General features: G+C 35.3%; 1 protein-coding gene across 9 annotated transcripts in view; it reads left to right on the top strand.

The window, feature by feature from the left end:
- KMT2E (lysine methyltransferase 2E (inactive)) overlaps positions 1-16,329 on the top strand; it is an 87,227-nt gene that overhangs the window by 62,955 nt on the left and 7,943 nt on the right. For 7 of the 9 annotated variants that reach the window (XR_009215896.1, XM_058523675.1, XM_058523687.1 and 4 more), the window contains 5 exons: positions 112-210; positions 9,416-9,583; positions 12,721-13,029; positions 15,543-15,797; positions 15,959-16,103. Coding sequence is in view for 8 of the 9 variants with exons in the window: in XM_058523675.1 (XP_058379658.1) it covers positions 112-210; positions 9,416-9,583; positions 12,721-13,029; positions 15,543-15,797; positions 15,959-16,103 (976 nt within the window). In the remaining variant the exon portion in view is untranslated. The remainder of the gene's footprint in view (positions 1-111; positions 211-9,415; positions 9,584-12,720; positions 13,030-15,542; positions 15,798-15,958; positions 16,104-16,329) is intronic. The other 2 variants (XM_058523693.1, XM_058523681.1) reach the window with 1 other exon arrangement.

Here is a 16,329-nt window from a genome sequence, read left to right as displayed (position 1 = left end):
AATTTTTATATGTTGAATTAGTTGTGGTTGAAAGACATTTAAATTAGTTCAATGTCCCTAGTTTGTAGATGGAGCAGTAGTTTTTATAAAGCAGTTGTTTCCATCTTTCAGGAACCAGATTTTATTGATGATATAGAAGAAAAAACTCCCATTAGCAATGAAGTTGAAATGGAATCAGAGGAGCAGATTGCAGAAAGGAAAAGGAAGATGGTAAGTTGGGAAGCTAATAGCTGCTTTATGCTGTCACTTGGGCTTAGTGACAGCTGCTCTTCTCATTGCTGCCTTTACAAGGACTTTTACATTGTTTTTTGTTTGAAGTTAGCAAACATGCTGAGCATTTCTATTTGGCTTTGTCATTACCATTCAAGTAACTTCCACTAATCTGTTGTATTTTTACTGTGTATTCATTAGACATTTTAGAAATAATTTTTTAACATTTTTGAAGCTGAGAACTATTAATAAATTTTAATACCAGAATTACTGTTCAAAATGTCTTTCATTAGCCAAATGTATCCTTTCATAATTTAATGTAAAACAAAAATGGAATTTTAAAGCTATAATAGTACCAAATAAATGGTTTATGCAAAAAAAACCCCGTTTGGTAGCTACTATTTCTGTATTTCATACTGCTATCATAAAATAAGGTTTTCATTAAAATAAGTGTAGTATTTATATTCTTTGTATTATTTATTTGCAAATATCTGTATTAAAACTAGAACAAGATGTTGTCTTACAAATCCATAGCAATCGATATGTTTAGGCCAGTTAAGAAAGTATTATGATATAGTTTGCCCTAAAATTTGAAAATGACTTTACATACCAACTAATGATCTTAGGATCAGTTTTCCTCACTCCCCCTTTATTTTATATGCTCTTCTCTTGTTTCTTGTTTTAGTGATTCTCATGCTGTATTCCATGGAATCTCAGGTGTCACATACATAGGGGTAGGATTTTTGGAATTTGGTCATTGTAGGCCTACTTAGTGTAAGTCTGTTTTATTGCCTTGATGGTCATTCCTCTAACACTGATTCATTGTTGATGTTCAAAATTGTGAAAGCAATGCAGAACTGCTTCACAGCATCAGGATTTCAGAATCACTGCTCTGATGGGACAGGATAGTGTTAGAGATAGAAGAAAAACAAATATAGAGGAAAATATAGGAGGAGGTTGGTTATAAAGAAAAACAGAGTTCCTCTACCTAAAGGAATTACTTTGAATCTTTTTCAGGATTCAGTTATATCTAAATTACCTTACCTACCCAAATTTCCTGTGGCCCTTTCTTGACTAGATTTTCAGTATTGGCCTATTTATTCCACACTTGCCACAGCCTTCTATTTGCACTAAATCCTGGAGGAACTTGTAGAAAACCAATTCAGTGTATCACTGGTTTCTGTATGAGGCATGTGTCTGGTAGGAGGAACCTTTTTTACAAATGGCTTTAAGGGCTTTAACAACTGCTTTGAAAAAAATGTGAAATTGGAAAAAAAAAAAACCTGGAATCTGGTCTATGCCCATACAATAATCTTATTCAGATTGCAGTCTGTTTTAAAGTTTATATACCTATGGGGATACTTTTTTTTTTTTAATTGATGTCATAATAGTTTATAACATTGTGAGATTCCAGTTGTACATTATTGTCAGTCACCATATAAATGCATGGGGCTACTTTTAAAATACATCCTTCTGTCAATGCTGAAAAAGTTAGTGGAACTTTGAACATCCTCATTTTCAGATGCCAGAAGAAAATAGAGATATCCTTTTGCTGATGTTGAACTTTGGATAGATAGACAAAAAGTCTTACTTGGGAATCAATTTTTGGTCCTGATTTTGCCTGTTAGTATGCTATATTAATATAGCATTAATATGTCCATTTTAGCATATTCATTTTAATATCTGCTTCTAAGGTGGCTGTGCAGCTGGGTATTTTTCATAGGAATAAAATGTGGAAAACTTGAAAAGTATAAATATTTAGAATTTTTCTGGTATTTTGAAGGGATATGAAATAAATATTTAAAAATCTTTGGCTTCTTGACCTGTAGCCCTCAGTCATTGCAATGTTATTATTTCTAATTGGTACATTTCTTTGATGTTGTAATTATAGAATTTTTGGATATATTCAAATAAGCAGAATGCAAAAGCATACATCCTAGGATTCTTAAGCAATTGGTATGGTTTCTCCCCACCCCCTCCAAAGTATTAGTATTTGTGAGGACCAAAATATTTGGTTTTGAAGAGTTTAAATACTAATCAGCCTTTGTTTTTCTAGTGTTTGCCTTTTATATGGTTATGTTAACACTGGTAGTTGGAAAGATAAGGTCAACTCCTGAGAACCTTATTTTATTTTATTTTTTTAAATAATTTATTTTAGTTTTATTTCCCCCAAAGCCCCAGTAGATAGTTGTATGTCATAGTTGCACATCCTTCTAGTTGCTGTATGTGGGACGCGGCCTCAGCATGGCCGGAGAAGCAGTGCGTCGGTGCGCGCCCGGGATCCGAACCCAGGCTGCCAGCAGCCAAGCGCACGCACTTAACCGCTAAGCCACGGGGCCAGCCCCGAGAACCTTATTTTAAACTGATTTAAATTTCTTCCTGTGACAGGACAGACTATTTTTTTTTTTTTTTTGAGGAAGGTTGGCCATGAGCTAACATCTGTTGCCAATCTTCCTCTTTTTCCTTTTTTTCTCCCCAAAGCCCCAGCACATAGTTGTGTATCATAGTTGTAGATGTGTAGCTCTTCTATATGGGACGCCGCCTCAGCATGGCTTGATGAGCGGTGAGTAGATCTGCGCCCAGAATCCAAACCGGCGAACCCTGGGCCACTGAAGCAGAACACGTGAACTTAACCGCTGTGCCACTGGGCCGGCCCCAAGGACAGACTTTAAATCATTATGGATATAATAGAAAATACTAGTTGTCATGTACATTTATGAGACTGGGATATAAAAGGAGGCAGTCATACTCTCCTCCCAGATGAATACCACATAATGTCCAAATTCAAATATACTTCAGCCTGTCCTTTTGTAATATAACTTCAACCATATGAAATTGTTAATTTGACAGTTTTTACTTCCACAAATGGCAATTTCACACACAACCTAACATTTAGCATTTTGCTCAGTCTCCAAAAGTTGCACCAGTGGATTTATGTATTTTTGGCTGCTGGCTGCTTCTTTTTGGTGAGAATGGAAGATCAAGTCTCTGCCTTCAGAGGCATTCACAGAACAATTACAATGCAGCAAGAAGTGTGATAAAGGAGATATAAATATGATAGATAACTTATAGCTGGGGGGATCAGAGACCATTTCATGAACTAGGAAGTATTTACAATGGACCTTATGAGTAGGGTTTAAACAAGTACAGATCAACTTGTGGCTAAATTGTATGGAATTGAATGGATGGTTATTTCTGTAAGGGACATAACCTGGAGGTAGTTATAAATGTGATAAATTATATTTGGCTGGGATTATAGGCTGCTTTTTGAGGGGTGGGGAGGGGTATAGGGAGATAAGGTTGGTGGGTTGTAGATCACATGAAGTGTTGAATGATGATTAATTCAAATGACTGTGTGGCCAGGGTAGAAAGCTATTCTTTTATTAACATTTTCCTTTTCCCTCCACTGTATTTTGTCCCCCCCCCCCCCCCACTTTAAGAAGTTGTTACCTGCTTACAAAAGCAAACGTGGCTAAATGGTATGGAACTGAATAGATGGTTATTGGGCATTTCCTCTTTAGCTAATAAGAGATGATGCTTTGGCAGTGCGTTGGAATTGACTTGGGAGAATCTTACTTTCAGCCCAGCTAAGCCATGGCAGTTGAAATACAATAGGCTGTTTATACTCACCTGATTCCAAAACCAGGGCACTATTGAGTGGACTCCCTCAGGGTACACAGTAGTTGAGGTGAGGTTAACTTTATATTAAAAAATAAAACCTTAGAAAGATTTAAATAAAAAAAGAGGCCCGCCCCCCCATTTATAATGGCATGAAAAGAACCTCCTTTTTAGTATCTTTTAATATTATATTTTCAAAATTTTCCATAAACTTATGGAAAGACTGTACCTTGGGAATATAGTCTTGGTAATACCTGATGGCCTCTTATAGTCAGATTGCTTAAACTGGAGTCCCTGGAAGGTGGTTCAGGAGGTCTTCACATTTAGGAGGTTAGAAATTTGAGAAACAACAAAAAGGATATGAAGGATATGAAAAAGGGATAGTCACCTAGGTGTAATATTCTTGAATTTGTCAAGCAATTAGGGTAATCTAGAGTTAATTGTGTATCACTAGAGTATAAACTACGTAAAGGCAAGAATTTGCAGTTTTATTCATTGTCATAGCCCCAGCTCCTAGGGGAAAAAAAGTACTTGGCTTTTATAAAAGTAGATGGTCCATAAATGAGCCTCCTAAACTTTGACGGCAGCCATTTGAGGAAAGCTATAGATAGGCCTGTGAGAGTCAACTAAATGAAGCTTCTGTATAGCCTAGGTAGTGCCCTGGAGGCCTTGCCAGGATGCAGGATTTCCTACAATTTTCTCAGCCCTCATCCTTCACATCAAAGAGTATTCAACAGAACTCTAATTTAAGATGTTTTGCGAAAGAGAGAGCTCTGTGGCCAGTTGAGTTTAGTAAACAGTATACCATGTCCCCAATTTTGAGATTCCCAGTATATATGGTATGTTTAAAAACTCTTGAGAAATTCGGTTTATGTCAGCATTTCCTAATAAACTTGTCCACCCTTGCAGCTTGTTTTTTGTGGTAACACCTCGGACATCACACAGATTTTTATTCCACGGAACAAACACACTCTGGGAAAACACTACTGTAGAGAATCCATGCTGTTACTAATGCCTCTAGGAAGTGACTTGATTTAGAAGATGCAAAAGAAATTTCAATGATAGTTATAACTAGGGAGGGTAAAATTTGTTGCCAGAAGAGTCATCTGATAACATGATATATATTACTCATCTCACTTTTCTTTCCTTATAGCAAAATTAAGTTGATGCTGATTGCTAATTTTTTTTTTTTTTTTTTTTTTTTTTTTTTTTTTTTGTGAGGAGATCAGCCCTGAGCTAACATCCGCCAATCCTCCTCTTTTTTTGCTGAGGAAGACGGCCCTGGGCTAACATCGGTGCCTATCTTCCTCCACTTTATATGGGACGCCGCCACAGCATGGCTTACCAAGCAGTGCGTCGGTGCGCGCCCGGGATCCGAACCAGCGAACCCCGGGCCGCCGCAGCGGAGCGCGCGCACTTAACCGCTTGCGCCACCGGGCCAGCCCCGCTGATTGCTAATTTTAATTTTCTGAGGTCCCGTTTTCTCTCATCAGAATTTAGGAAGTGTATTTTTAAAGATAATGATGTTGTGGTACTGAATAGCAAAAGGAACCCAATTATTTTTATAGGTATTCTAGTCAAACAAAATGAGACTATTCAGCTTTAACTGCCTCCTAATAAATTCAAGATTTCCAAAATCTTGTTTAAATCAAATTACACGCCTTCAAATAACATGCTTTATATACTGTATACACAATTCTTACTCATTTAACAAAAATTGGAGTGTTTGCTATAAGCTGAGCACCATTTAAGGTACTAGGTGAACAAAGAAGGCAAGGTCCCTGTTGTAGAGAAGCATTCATGGAGGCTGGGGTGCAGGGATTAACAAGCGAATATCAAACAGAAAATAGTACTATGAGGATAAACTAAATTGTCATGTCGTGCAGAAGAAATGGAGATACCACACACGCCATACTTGCTATTTTGGAATGATTTTATTGGTAACCAGTAATCTTATCCATTTTTTAAAAGATTAATAAATTAATCTCTAATTCCTATTCAAAAGGATAAAGGAAGTTATTTGAGTAAGGAATCTTTTAATTTCTCTATTTCAAGGCTGTAGAGTAGGGTAATTTGGCAGGTTGGCCCTGCCGTTTCCCTTTTAAAAGGCAAGTTTTTTGTTTTTGTTTTTTTAAAAAGAGCCACTTTTTACCTGGTAGCAAGGTAAAAAAGTAAATCAGGAGTCCCTAGATGTCTTCATTTTTTTTCCTTCTCAATTCTTATATCCTAGTACTAGCAAATTTCTCTCTAAAGCTACCTTGGGGCATCCACAGTTCATAAGCTTATTTTTACTCAGTTTCAAATTACCAGATATCTCTAATCGGGATGAATTATACCAATTTACTCTGAAGTTTTTTTTTTTCAGTTGCAATGTTGTATAAAACTTGAATTCACATTATTATTTAACCCTTAAACTATATGGACCTTAGGTTTTCCCCATTTGTTGAATAGTAGGAGGCTTAGACAAGATCTCCATAGTCTCTTCCAAGTATAAAGTTTTATGATTTCAAAGTAAATTTGTGCTCCAGTGTGTTTATAAATTGAAGCACAAAGTTGGAATAAAAAGTCTCAAAATACGTATTCCTCATGTAATGAATTCCTATAAAGGGATATTATTAAGCAGATTTTCTTCTGCTTATAGGAAATTACAATATATCTGCTATTGTAAAACCATAAACTAAGATATGTCATAAAAGGAATCTATAGATAGATTTCATCAGATCCCTCATAGTTGAGTTGAGCACCCAACACTCCAGCATTAACAGTGTGTTAAAAGCTAATGTAGTATTCCTGAAAGGAACCCTATCTGATTCTAATTCTGTATCGGGGTCTATCAGTTGTCCAGCTCGCAGATAATGACTTTGAGGTCTGGACAGACTCACTGGCTTGGAATGAGTCATGGTTATAGAATACGTAGATCTTAGTAGTAGCTTTATGTAACAAGTATAATCTAAACTACATCAAGCACAGATGTTAGGGTTCTTGGACTGTCAGCCTGGGGTTAATTAGGACTCCTAATTTCTCTAATCATCTACCCAATCAGCTGTAATTACTTCAAGCTATATATAAAACTTATTTTTCAGTTAGATCTATAAAATGGTGGTAAATTTTCAGTCATTAAATAGATACTGTATATCTGGTTATGGGTCAAAGAATGTATTAGATGCAGTGGTGAATATAAAAGCTGAATAACATATGAACCTTAAGGAATTTAAAATAAAAGTAGATCAGTTCGCTAATGATTTTTTCATGTAGAAAATCAAAGGCATGCTTACATTTCCAACATGAAGCTGGGTTAAAGCTATTAAGGTATCTGTTTAGTGCTTTCAGTTAATAACTGTAATAAATGCAGGAAGAGTTATGCTTTATTTTGCTTTATGTAGGGTGTCAGTGGTTGTTCACTGGAAATAAGAGTAAATTAGGAGCCAGGAAACTTGGATAATAACTATGGCTTTGCCTTTGAGTGAGCCACCAAATACACATGGGTTTTGGTTTCTTCAGCACTGTAGCACTAGATGATTTTTTAAGATCCTGACCAGCTCAAAAAGACTGAGTCATCTCTAAATAAAAGATTTTGCTCTGACTATCACTTAGTTGTATTGTTTACAAGGGAGTTCAATTTTTAACTGAATGAGTTTGGTCTTTACATCAAATAATTTTATCTCTGACCCTCTCTCTCACCATCTAAAACAAGTGAATATTGGACCATATCAAAGAAACATCTTTTGGTGTAAATTTTATCTTAGAAAATTCTGGATAATCATGATGTAGAAAATATCTCCCTTGGGTGCCTGGCTTGTGGGTAATTTTTTTTTTTTTTACACATAAAATGATTCTTGCTAAGACACGTTTGTTTCTTCTGGAAAAATATACTTTTCCCTGATTTAAGTTTTTTTTGAAGAGAGACAGCCACAATAATTAAAACACCACTCCCCTCCCCCATTCAACAGCTGAAGCAGTTAGGAAAATCATCTTTTACTTACTTCAGATTTCTAAATTTGGAGTTTTAGAAAAGCTCTGATATAGGGAGACAGGGTTTTTATAGAGAGCCATAAGATAAAAGGAGATTGAATAAAGTGGTTTTCAAAGACCACAGACAAATTATCTAAGGAAAGAATTCAGCCTTAAAACTTCCAGTTCCAGTAAAAAGACTATCTTTTGCCTATGCTATTTATTTTAGTGTCTGATTGCCCATCCCAGACCAGGAGAGCTAAGATGCAGATAAGTATTCATGAACAAGTAATCTTACCTCTTTGGACCTCAGTTTCCCCACCTGTAAAATAAAGAGGGTGAAGGTAACACATTTTGTAAGAGTGACACGTTTGCAGTATGGCAATTTGTTATAACTAATTAGAAACTTAGAAGAAGTCTCAAAGGAGTTTTGCTGACATACTACTTTGTTCTCTTACTGAGTATAACAAAAAATATATAAGAAAGAGTAAGCAGAAGTTTCCAGAGCGTAGTGTCTTAATGCTTCAATCTCTGCTGATAATTACTGGAACTAAAGCACCAACGTTGAGAAGACCATGCAGCCAGACCTTGAGTTTCTGATTTTTCTTTCTTTCTTCCCCACATCGATGACAATAAAGGAGGAAAGACAATTGGATCTGAGCCTCAGGACCTGGTTCTTTTCATATGGAGAACTGGACAGTTGATGGACGTGCTTCCTGTTTCTGGTTGAAAGCTGAAGCATTTGCCAGGCCCACTGGCCAAGGCTCTGGGTCTTGCTTTTAATGTTCTCTCTCCAAAGAGAACTGATGCTCAAAGGAACTCTTGCTGTTCCTCAGTCTCTGCCTTGAACTGTCAGTGTAAGACAGGAAGAGCAGAAGGTAGAAGAATGCCTTATAAGAATTATAATGAAGGGCAAGAGAGCTAAAGTAGAAATAATAATTAACATTTATGGAATGGCTACCATTTTCCAAGTACTGTTGGAAAACTTCACAGATATTTTCTATTTGAACTCAATAAGAATTCAGTGAAGTGTAAGTATTATTACCCACATTTTATAAGAGGCTCAAAAAAGCTAACTAGGGTTGTTACGTTGCCTAGGGTCATAGAGATAGTAAATGACCGGTAGAACCATGATTTGAACCCAGGACTTCACCCCACTATATCCTGTTACTACATGTCAATAATATAGTCCCTCCTTAAGTTTATATGAATTTAACCTTTTCAACATATCATTACCTTAGGAACTTTGAATCTTATTAAAAAAGGCTCACTTCTGTATTATTGAGAAAAAAAGATTTTCAGTTTGGTAAAGCAAAGTAGTTTTTGAGGCTTTTTTTTGTTTTGCTTTACCCTTAACACCGACACTCAATCATCCTTGACACTCAATCATCCAAGTGTTCCTTTCATGAAATATATTTGTAATGGCAGAGCTTACCAAGATATGTGGGATTTGGATCCCAAATATCCCACGATCTTGAATCAATATAAATGTTTTTCCCCTGTATCTACCATCAATAGAAGTGTTTTGCTAACATCATAGAAATTATTTTTAAAATTTGTTATAAATGACTGGACTTTTAACTTTTACTGCAGAATAATAATACTTATTATGCCACCTAAAATTTAAATTTTGTAGACAAGAGAAGAAAGGAAAATGGAAGCAATTCTGCAAGCCTTTGCCAGACTTGAAAAAAGAGAGAAAAGAAGAGAACAAGCTTTGGAAAGGATCAGCACAGCCAAAACTGAAGTTAAAACTGAATGTAAAGATGCACAGATTGTCAGTGATGCTGAAGTTCTTCAGGTAGTAGTAGTATTCAGATCTAGTTGTATTTTCACACTTCAATACTTTCCCATAAAATTTCCACACATGATTTCATTACATCTATAAAGAATTTTTTTTAATATTTCAGTTATTTTAATGTTTTGCAAAAAAATTGACCAGTAAAATACATAAAAACATGTATATGGGGGCACACATTTTTTCTTCTACCTCAGGCTCCCGTTGGTTCAAAAGGGCACTCTTACTAATCCTGGGTTATTTAAATTTTTTAATTTTGTTCTGCATGGTATTTTTTTTTTCTTTATTGATGTCTTAATAGTTTATAACATTGTGAAATTTTGGTTGTACATTATTGTTTGTCAGTCACCATATAAATGCCTCCCTTCACCCCTTGTGCCCACCCCCAACTCCCTTGCCCCTGGTAACCACCATACAGTTTTCTCTGTCTGTGTGTTGGTTTATATTCCACATATGAGTGAAATCATGTGGTGTTTGTCTTTCTCTCTCTGGCTTGTTTCACTTAATACCCTCCAGGTCCATCCATGTTGTTGCAAATGGGACAATTTTGTCTTTTTTTATGGCTGAGTAGTATGCCATTGTATATATATACCACATCTTTATTCAATCATCAGTAAAGGGACACTTGGGTTGCTTCCACTTCTTGGCTGTAGTGAATAATGCTGCAGTGAACAGAGAGGTGCATAAGCCTCTTTCAATTCTTGATTTCAAGTTCTTAGGATAGATACTCAGAAGTGGGATAGCTGGCTCATAGAATATTTCTATTTTTAATTTTTTGAGGAATCTCCATACTGTTTTCCATAGAGGCTGTACCAGTTTGCATTCCCACCAGCTGTGTATGAGGGTTCCTGTTTCTCCACATCCTCTCCAACATTTGTTATTTTTTGTCTTGGTGATTATAGCCATTCTAACGGGTATAAGGTGATATCTTAGTGTAGTTTTGATTTGCATTTCCCTGATGATTAGCGATGTTGAGCATCTTTTCATGTGCCTCTTGGCCATCTGTGTATCTTCTTTGGACAAGTGTCTGTTCATTTCCTCTGCCCATTTTTTGATTGCGTTGTTTTTTTGTTGTTCAGTTGTGTGAGTGCTTTGTATATTATGGAGATTAACCCTTTTTCTGATACATGATTTGCAAATATTTTATCCCAGCTGCTGGGTTGTCTGTTCATTTTGATCCTGGTTTCACTTGCCTTGTAGAAGCTCTTTAATCTGATGAAGTCCCACTTGTTTATTTTTTCTTTAGTTTCCCTTGTCCAAGTAGACATGGTATCCGAAAAGATTCCTTTATGACCAATGTCAAATAGTGTGTTGCCTGTATTTTCTTCTATGAGTTTTACAGTTTCAGGTCTCACCTTCAGGTCTTTGATCCATTTTGAGTTAATTTTTGTGAATGGCAAAAGCAGATGGTCTACTTTTATTCTTTTGCATGTGGCTGTCCAGTTTTCCCAGCACCATTTATTGAAGAGACTTTCCTTTCTCCATTCTATGTTCTTAGCTCCTTTGTCCAAGATTAGCTGTCCGTAGATGTGTGGTTTTATTTCTGGGCTTTCAATTCTGTTCCATTGACGTGTGTGCCTGTTTTTGTACCAGTACCATGCTGTTTTGATTTCTATTGCTTTGTAGTATGTTTTGAAGTCAGGGATTGTGATGCCTCCAACTTTGTTCTTTTTTCTCAGGATTGCTTTAGCTATTCAGGGTCTTTTGTTGCCCCATATGAATTTTAGTATTCTTTGTTCTATTTCCATCATTGGGATTCTGATTGGGATTGCATTGAATCTGTAGATTGCCTTAGGTAATATAGACATTTTAACTTTGTTTATTCTTCCAATCTATGTGCATGGGATATCTTTCCATTTCTTTGTCATCATCTATTTCTTTCAATAATGTCTTATAGTTTTCACTGTATATAGGTCTTTCACCTCCATGGTTAGATTTATTCCTAGATATTTTATTCTTTTTGTTGCGATTGTAAATGGAATTTTTTTTTGTGTTCTCTGTTAGTTCGTTATTAGCATACAGAAATGCAACTGATTTTTGTAAGTTGATTTTCTACCCTGCAACTTCGCTGTAGTTGCTGATTATTTCTAATAGTTTTCCAATGGACTCTTTAGGGTTTTCTATGTATAAAATCATGTCATCTGCAAACAGTGAGAGTTTCACTTCTTCATTGCCTATTTGGGTTCCTTTTATTCCTTTTTCTTGCCTAATTGCTCTGGCCAGAACCTCCAGTACTATGTGGAATAAGAGTGGTGCGAGTGGGCACCCTTGTCTTGTTCCTGTTCTCAGAGGGATGGCTTTCAGTTTTTCCCCATTGAGTATGATGTTGGCTGTGGGTTTGTCATATATGGCCTTTATTACGTTGAGGTACTTTCCTTCTATACCCATTTTGTTGAGAGTTTTTATCATAAATGGATGTTGAATCTCGTCAAATGCCTTCTCTGCATCTATTGAGATGATCATGTGGTTTTTATTCCTCGTTTTGTTAATGTGGTGTATCACGTTGACTGATTTGTGAATGTTGAACCATCCCTGTGTCCCTGGTATAAATCCCACTTGGTCATGGTATATGATCCTTTTAACATATTGCTGTATTTGGTTTGCCAATATTTTGTTCACTATTTTTGCATCTATGTTCATCAGCGATATTGGCCTGTAGTTTTCCTTCTTTGTGTTGTCCTTGTCTGGCTTTGGTATCAGGGTGGTGTTGGCCTCAGAGTGTGTTAGGAAGTGTTCCATCTTCCTCTATTTTTTGAAATAGTTTGAGAAGAATAGGTATTAAATCTTCTTTGAATGTTTGGTAAAATACTTTGGAGAAGCCCTCTGGTCCTGGACATTTATTTTTTGGGAGGTTTTTGATTACTGTTTCAATCTCTCATCTATAAAGAATTTTTAATGTCTGATACTAGCCTTTCAGTAGCATTTTTCAAATCCCATGCGAGTTTAAACTTGAGGTATGAGACTTGACTTGCTTTGTTTTTGAGAGTAAGAAAATTTTTAATTATGTCAATTTAGTATATATCAGAATTCTTAAAGAAATTTGGGGAAGTTAGTTTCTGAAGCAGATTAATGCTATTAGATTCCAACTTCTCACTTATATAAACAAAGCATCAGAAGTTCCATTCTGTTGTATTTTGAATCAGGAACAAGCAAAAGAAGAAACTGCTAGCAAGCCAACCCCTGCCAAAGTGAACAGAACGAAACAGAGAAAAAGTTTTTCTCGGAGTAGGACTCACATTGGACAGCAGCGTCGGAGACACAGAACTGTCAGCATGTGTTCAGATATCCAGCCATCCTCTCCTGATATAGAAGTTACTTCACAACAAAATGATACTGAAAATACTGTACTTGCAATAGAACCAGAAACTGAAACTGCACTAGCAGAAATAATTACTGAAACTGAAGTTCCAGCACTTAATAAATGTCCTACAAAGTACCCCAAAACAAAGAAGGTATGATTCTTAATGAATGTAAGAACTGTTTTCTAACAACAGTGTCTTATGATGTTAAATATATTTGTGTTTTTTAAAATTCAATCTATAACATTTCATAAGGAACAGAATGAGAAGTGTAGTTTTTATACTTGCAAAGTTTTTTAACTAAGAACAAGAATTGAAAATTGTAAAATCAGTTAATATAAATGTTTGCATTATTGTTATGAAGGCAATTTACTATTCAGTGTATATCAAGACTTCCTTTCAGTATTACAGTTCATGTACCCTGTGTACTAAATTTACACTTCTCAGAAACAACTGATTTTTGATATGTTATCCTTTCTTCATATTTTTTAAATAAATTCTACGGTATAGGTAGATTATAAGAATTAAATGTGAAGAGATTGTTTGCTATAAAATATACTAAGAATGTGAGAATTTATAAGGAAGGATAGTTTTAGATCAAATTATTAATAAAAATCTTTGAAAAACCACTGTCAGATTTAATGAAGCAATTACGGGAAACTGTTCACTGAGATAAACCAACCTGAGCTTTATAGCTCAGAAATAACAGAACATTCTTATGAAGCTTCTGTTTTTCTCTCACTCTGAGTAGAGTACAGCAGATTGGAGCAGAGATACTGAAGTGGTAATCTTTAGGCTCTTTGGAGAGGGGGTTAGATCACAAATGGATCCTTCTCACACATTTCTATAACAAAATACTTTGCAACTTAATTTATCTTGTCTTTGTTCTTACCAAATTCAGTAGAGTCTGTATGTACTGTGAAACCATGAAAAGTTTATTTAGTAAACATCTCGGATGAACCAGGGAGTATACTTCAATGGCAAGTCAGAGTTAGTTAGAGATGAGATCCAAACACAGTTCTGTCTAAGTCTGTACTCTCCTTACTGCACCACAAGTCTTGAGCAAGCAAGCCAATGCTTGCCTTTAACAATGAATGAGTGGTTATCGTTGCCCACTCTGGAAGTACAAAAAAAACTGCAGCTTTTCTTTGTAATTTGGATTAGTGAAAAGAAAAACGCATGTTTAAAAGAGAAGCTACTTTCTTGATTACAAATGTGAGTCCATGCCCTTTAATTATTAAAATGACTAAACTATCGTGGTGCTGTAGATTTACTTAAACCTCTGGTCTGAGATGTAGGCTTCTATATCCTGATTCTCTAAAAAAATCTATTTTGCCACAAGTTTTGCTTATGGTATTCTCTGTTATTTTAAACGACATACTGTTGACAGAGTACCAAATTATGATTTCCCCTAATGTAAAGCCCTCATCAATTTAATAATACATAGCACTTATTCTGTGCCAGATACTGTTTGAAGAGCTTTATATATATATATATTAAATATTTAACTGTTTTAATCCCCACAATAACCCTATCTGTAGAGCTAGTTTCTATTATGACCCTTCTTTTACAGATAAGGATTGAGATGTAGAAGAGTTATATAACTTGCTGCAGTCATGGTGTAATGGCAAAGCCAGGATTCACACCTGGCTGTCTGGCTGCAGACTCCATGTGCTTTAGCACCTCATTCTATTGCTTGTCCTAGAAAGAAAGTTCTACATAAATTGAAAAAAGAGGGAAAGAAAAGATGCCAAAATGTTTGTAGTGATTATCTCTGGAAGACGGGATGTGGGTAGATTATTTTATTTTTTTAATGTGTGTGTTTCTATATGTGTATGTGTGAGAATGTATGTGCAAATATATACATACTCCTTACTCCTTTTTCTACAAATTACACTCATAATAAAAAAATAATTTGATAACTAGATGGAAAAGATATGAATGTACACACAGCAAAGAAAATGTGCTTGTGCTGACAAATAGAATTCTTATTCTCATGCCCATTACAATGAACTGTACTAAATAAGTAGTTTATTAAGAAAAAAGGTAATCATTATACTTTAGGATCAGGAATATTCATATAGCCAAAATTATGTACATTGTAGATCAGAAATTCAACAGAATTAATAAAAGAATTCTGTGAACTTAACAAAGCATAGAACTTAGAGGAACTTTCAAACCCCTTAAATCAATAGTGATTGTCAGCACTGACTTTTTTTTTGTTTTTTTTTTTTAATGTGTATTCACAGGTCTCATCTCCTGGAGATTCTGATGGCCAGTCAGGGTGGAGAAGCACTGCCTAAAATCAGATTTTTCTAACAAACTGAATGTTTTATACCTATAATAGAAGCAGTAACAAATCTAAATTTAGTATTTGTGTTTATAAGATGGTACTGAAGTCTCTTAGATTTTAGTATTGTACCAAAGCTACCACATGTTTTGTTCCTACAAAGTATTATTATGTAGAAAATTTTAGGAGTAAGAGTAGATAACCAAGGAAATGTAGAATGACTTATACTGATTTTTTGGACATCATATATCAATGATTTAAATTACTCAATATATCATTTTAGATAATATATCAATTTCAAACTTGGTACTAGAATATTCTATAGGAGAATCTGTGTAATTACATATATAGTAATCCAGATTTTTCTTTTCTCTAGCACTTGGTCAATGAATGGTTAAGTGAGAAGAATGAGAAGACAGGAAAACCTTCAGACAGCCTTTCAGAAAGGCCTCTGCGCATAACTACAGATCCTGAAGTGTTAGCTACACAGCTCAATTCTTTACCAGGTCTCACTTATAGTCCCCATGTATACTCTACTCCTAAGCACTATATTAGATTTACTTCACCATTCCTTTCAGAAAAAAGGAGAAGAAAAGAACCTACTGAAAACATTTCTGGCTCATGCAAGAAGGTAAACTTTTTTTTGGATATAAAAATCTACGATGAGCCAAATGTCAATCTCATTCCCTACTACCATTCCTGGTAGCAAAATGCTTTTAGAATCTGCTCTACATTTATGGGCTATATAAACAACTACAAACTGATTTCTATTCATTTATTGTTTTATTTCAGCGATGGTTGAAACAAGCTTTAGAAGAAGAAAACTCAGCAATTTTACATAGATTTAATTCACCCTGTCAAGAAAGATCCAGAAGTCCTACAGTCAATGGTGAAAATAAAAGTCCACTACTATTAAATGATAGCTGTTCCCTTCCAGGTAGAATTTCTTTTCGGTATTGTTTTAATGTGAAGAATGTGTCGATATATAGGTTTATAACAGGCATAGTCCAGTTATTTTTGACTTTACAAAAGAAGCAGATTGTTATATATATTTCCTCTTTCCTGTCCTCCAACCTTTTAGATGAAGACGGACATGAAAACCTTAGTAGTACCATGTATTTGGGGGATTATGGTTGAATTTTTGGCCTCGTTTTGGCTTTTTG

Source organism: Diceros bicornis, chromosome 3 (genome assembly GCF_020826845.1).
Source record: "Diceros bicornis minor isolate mBicDic1 chromosome 3, mDicBic1.mat.cur, whole genome shotgun sequence".
Classification (NCBI taxonomy): Eukaryota; Metazoa; Chordata; class Mammalia; order Perissodactyla; family Rhinocerotidae; genus Diceros; species Diceros bicornis.
Note: the sequence above shows the minus strand (reverse complement) of the source record. Positions and strands in the feature narration are given on the sequence as shown.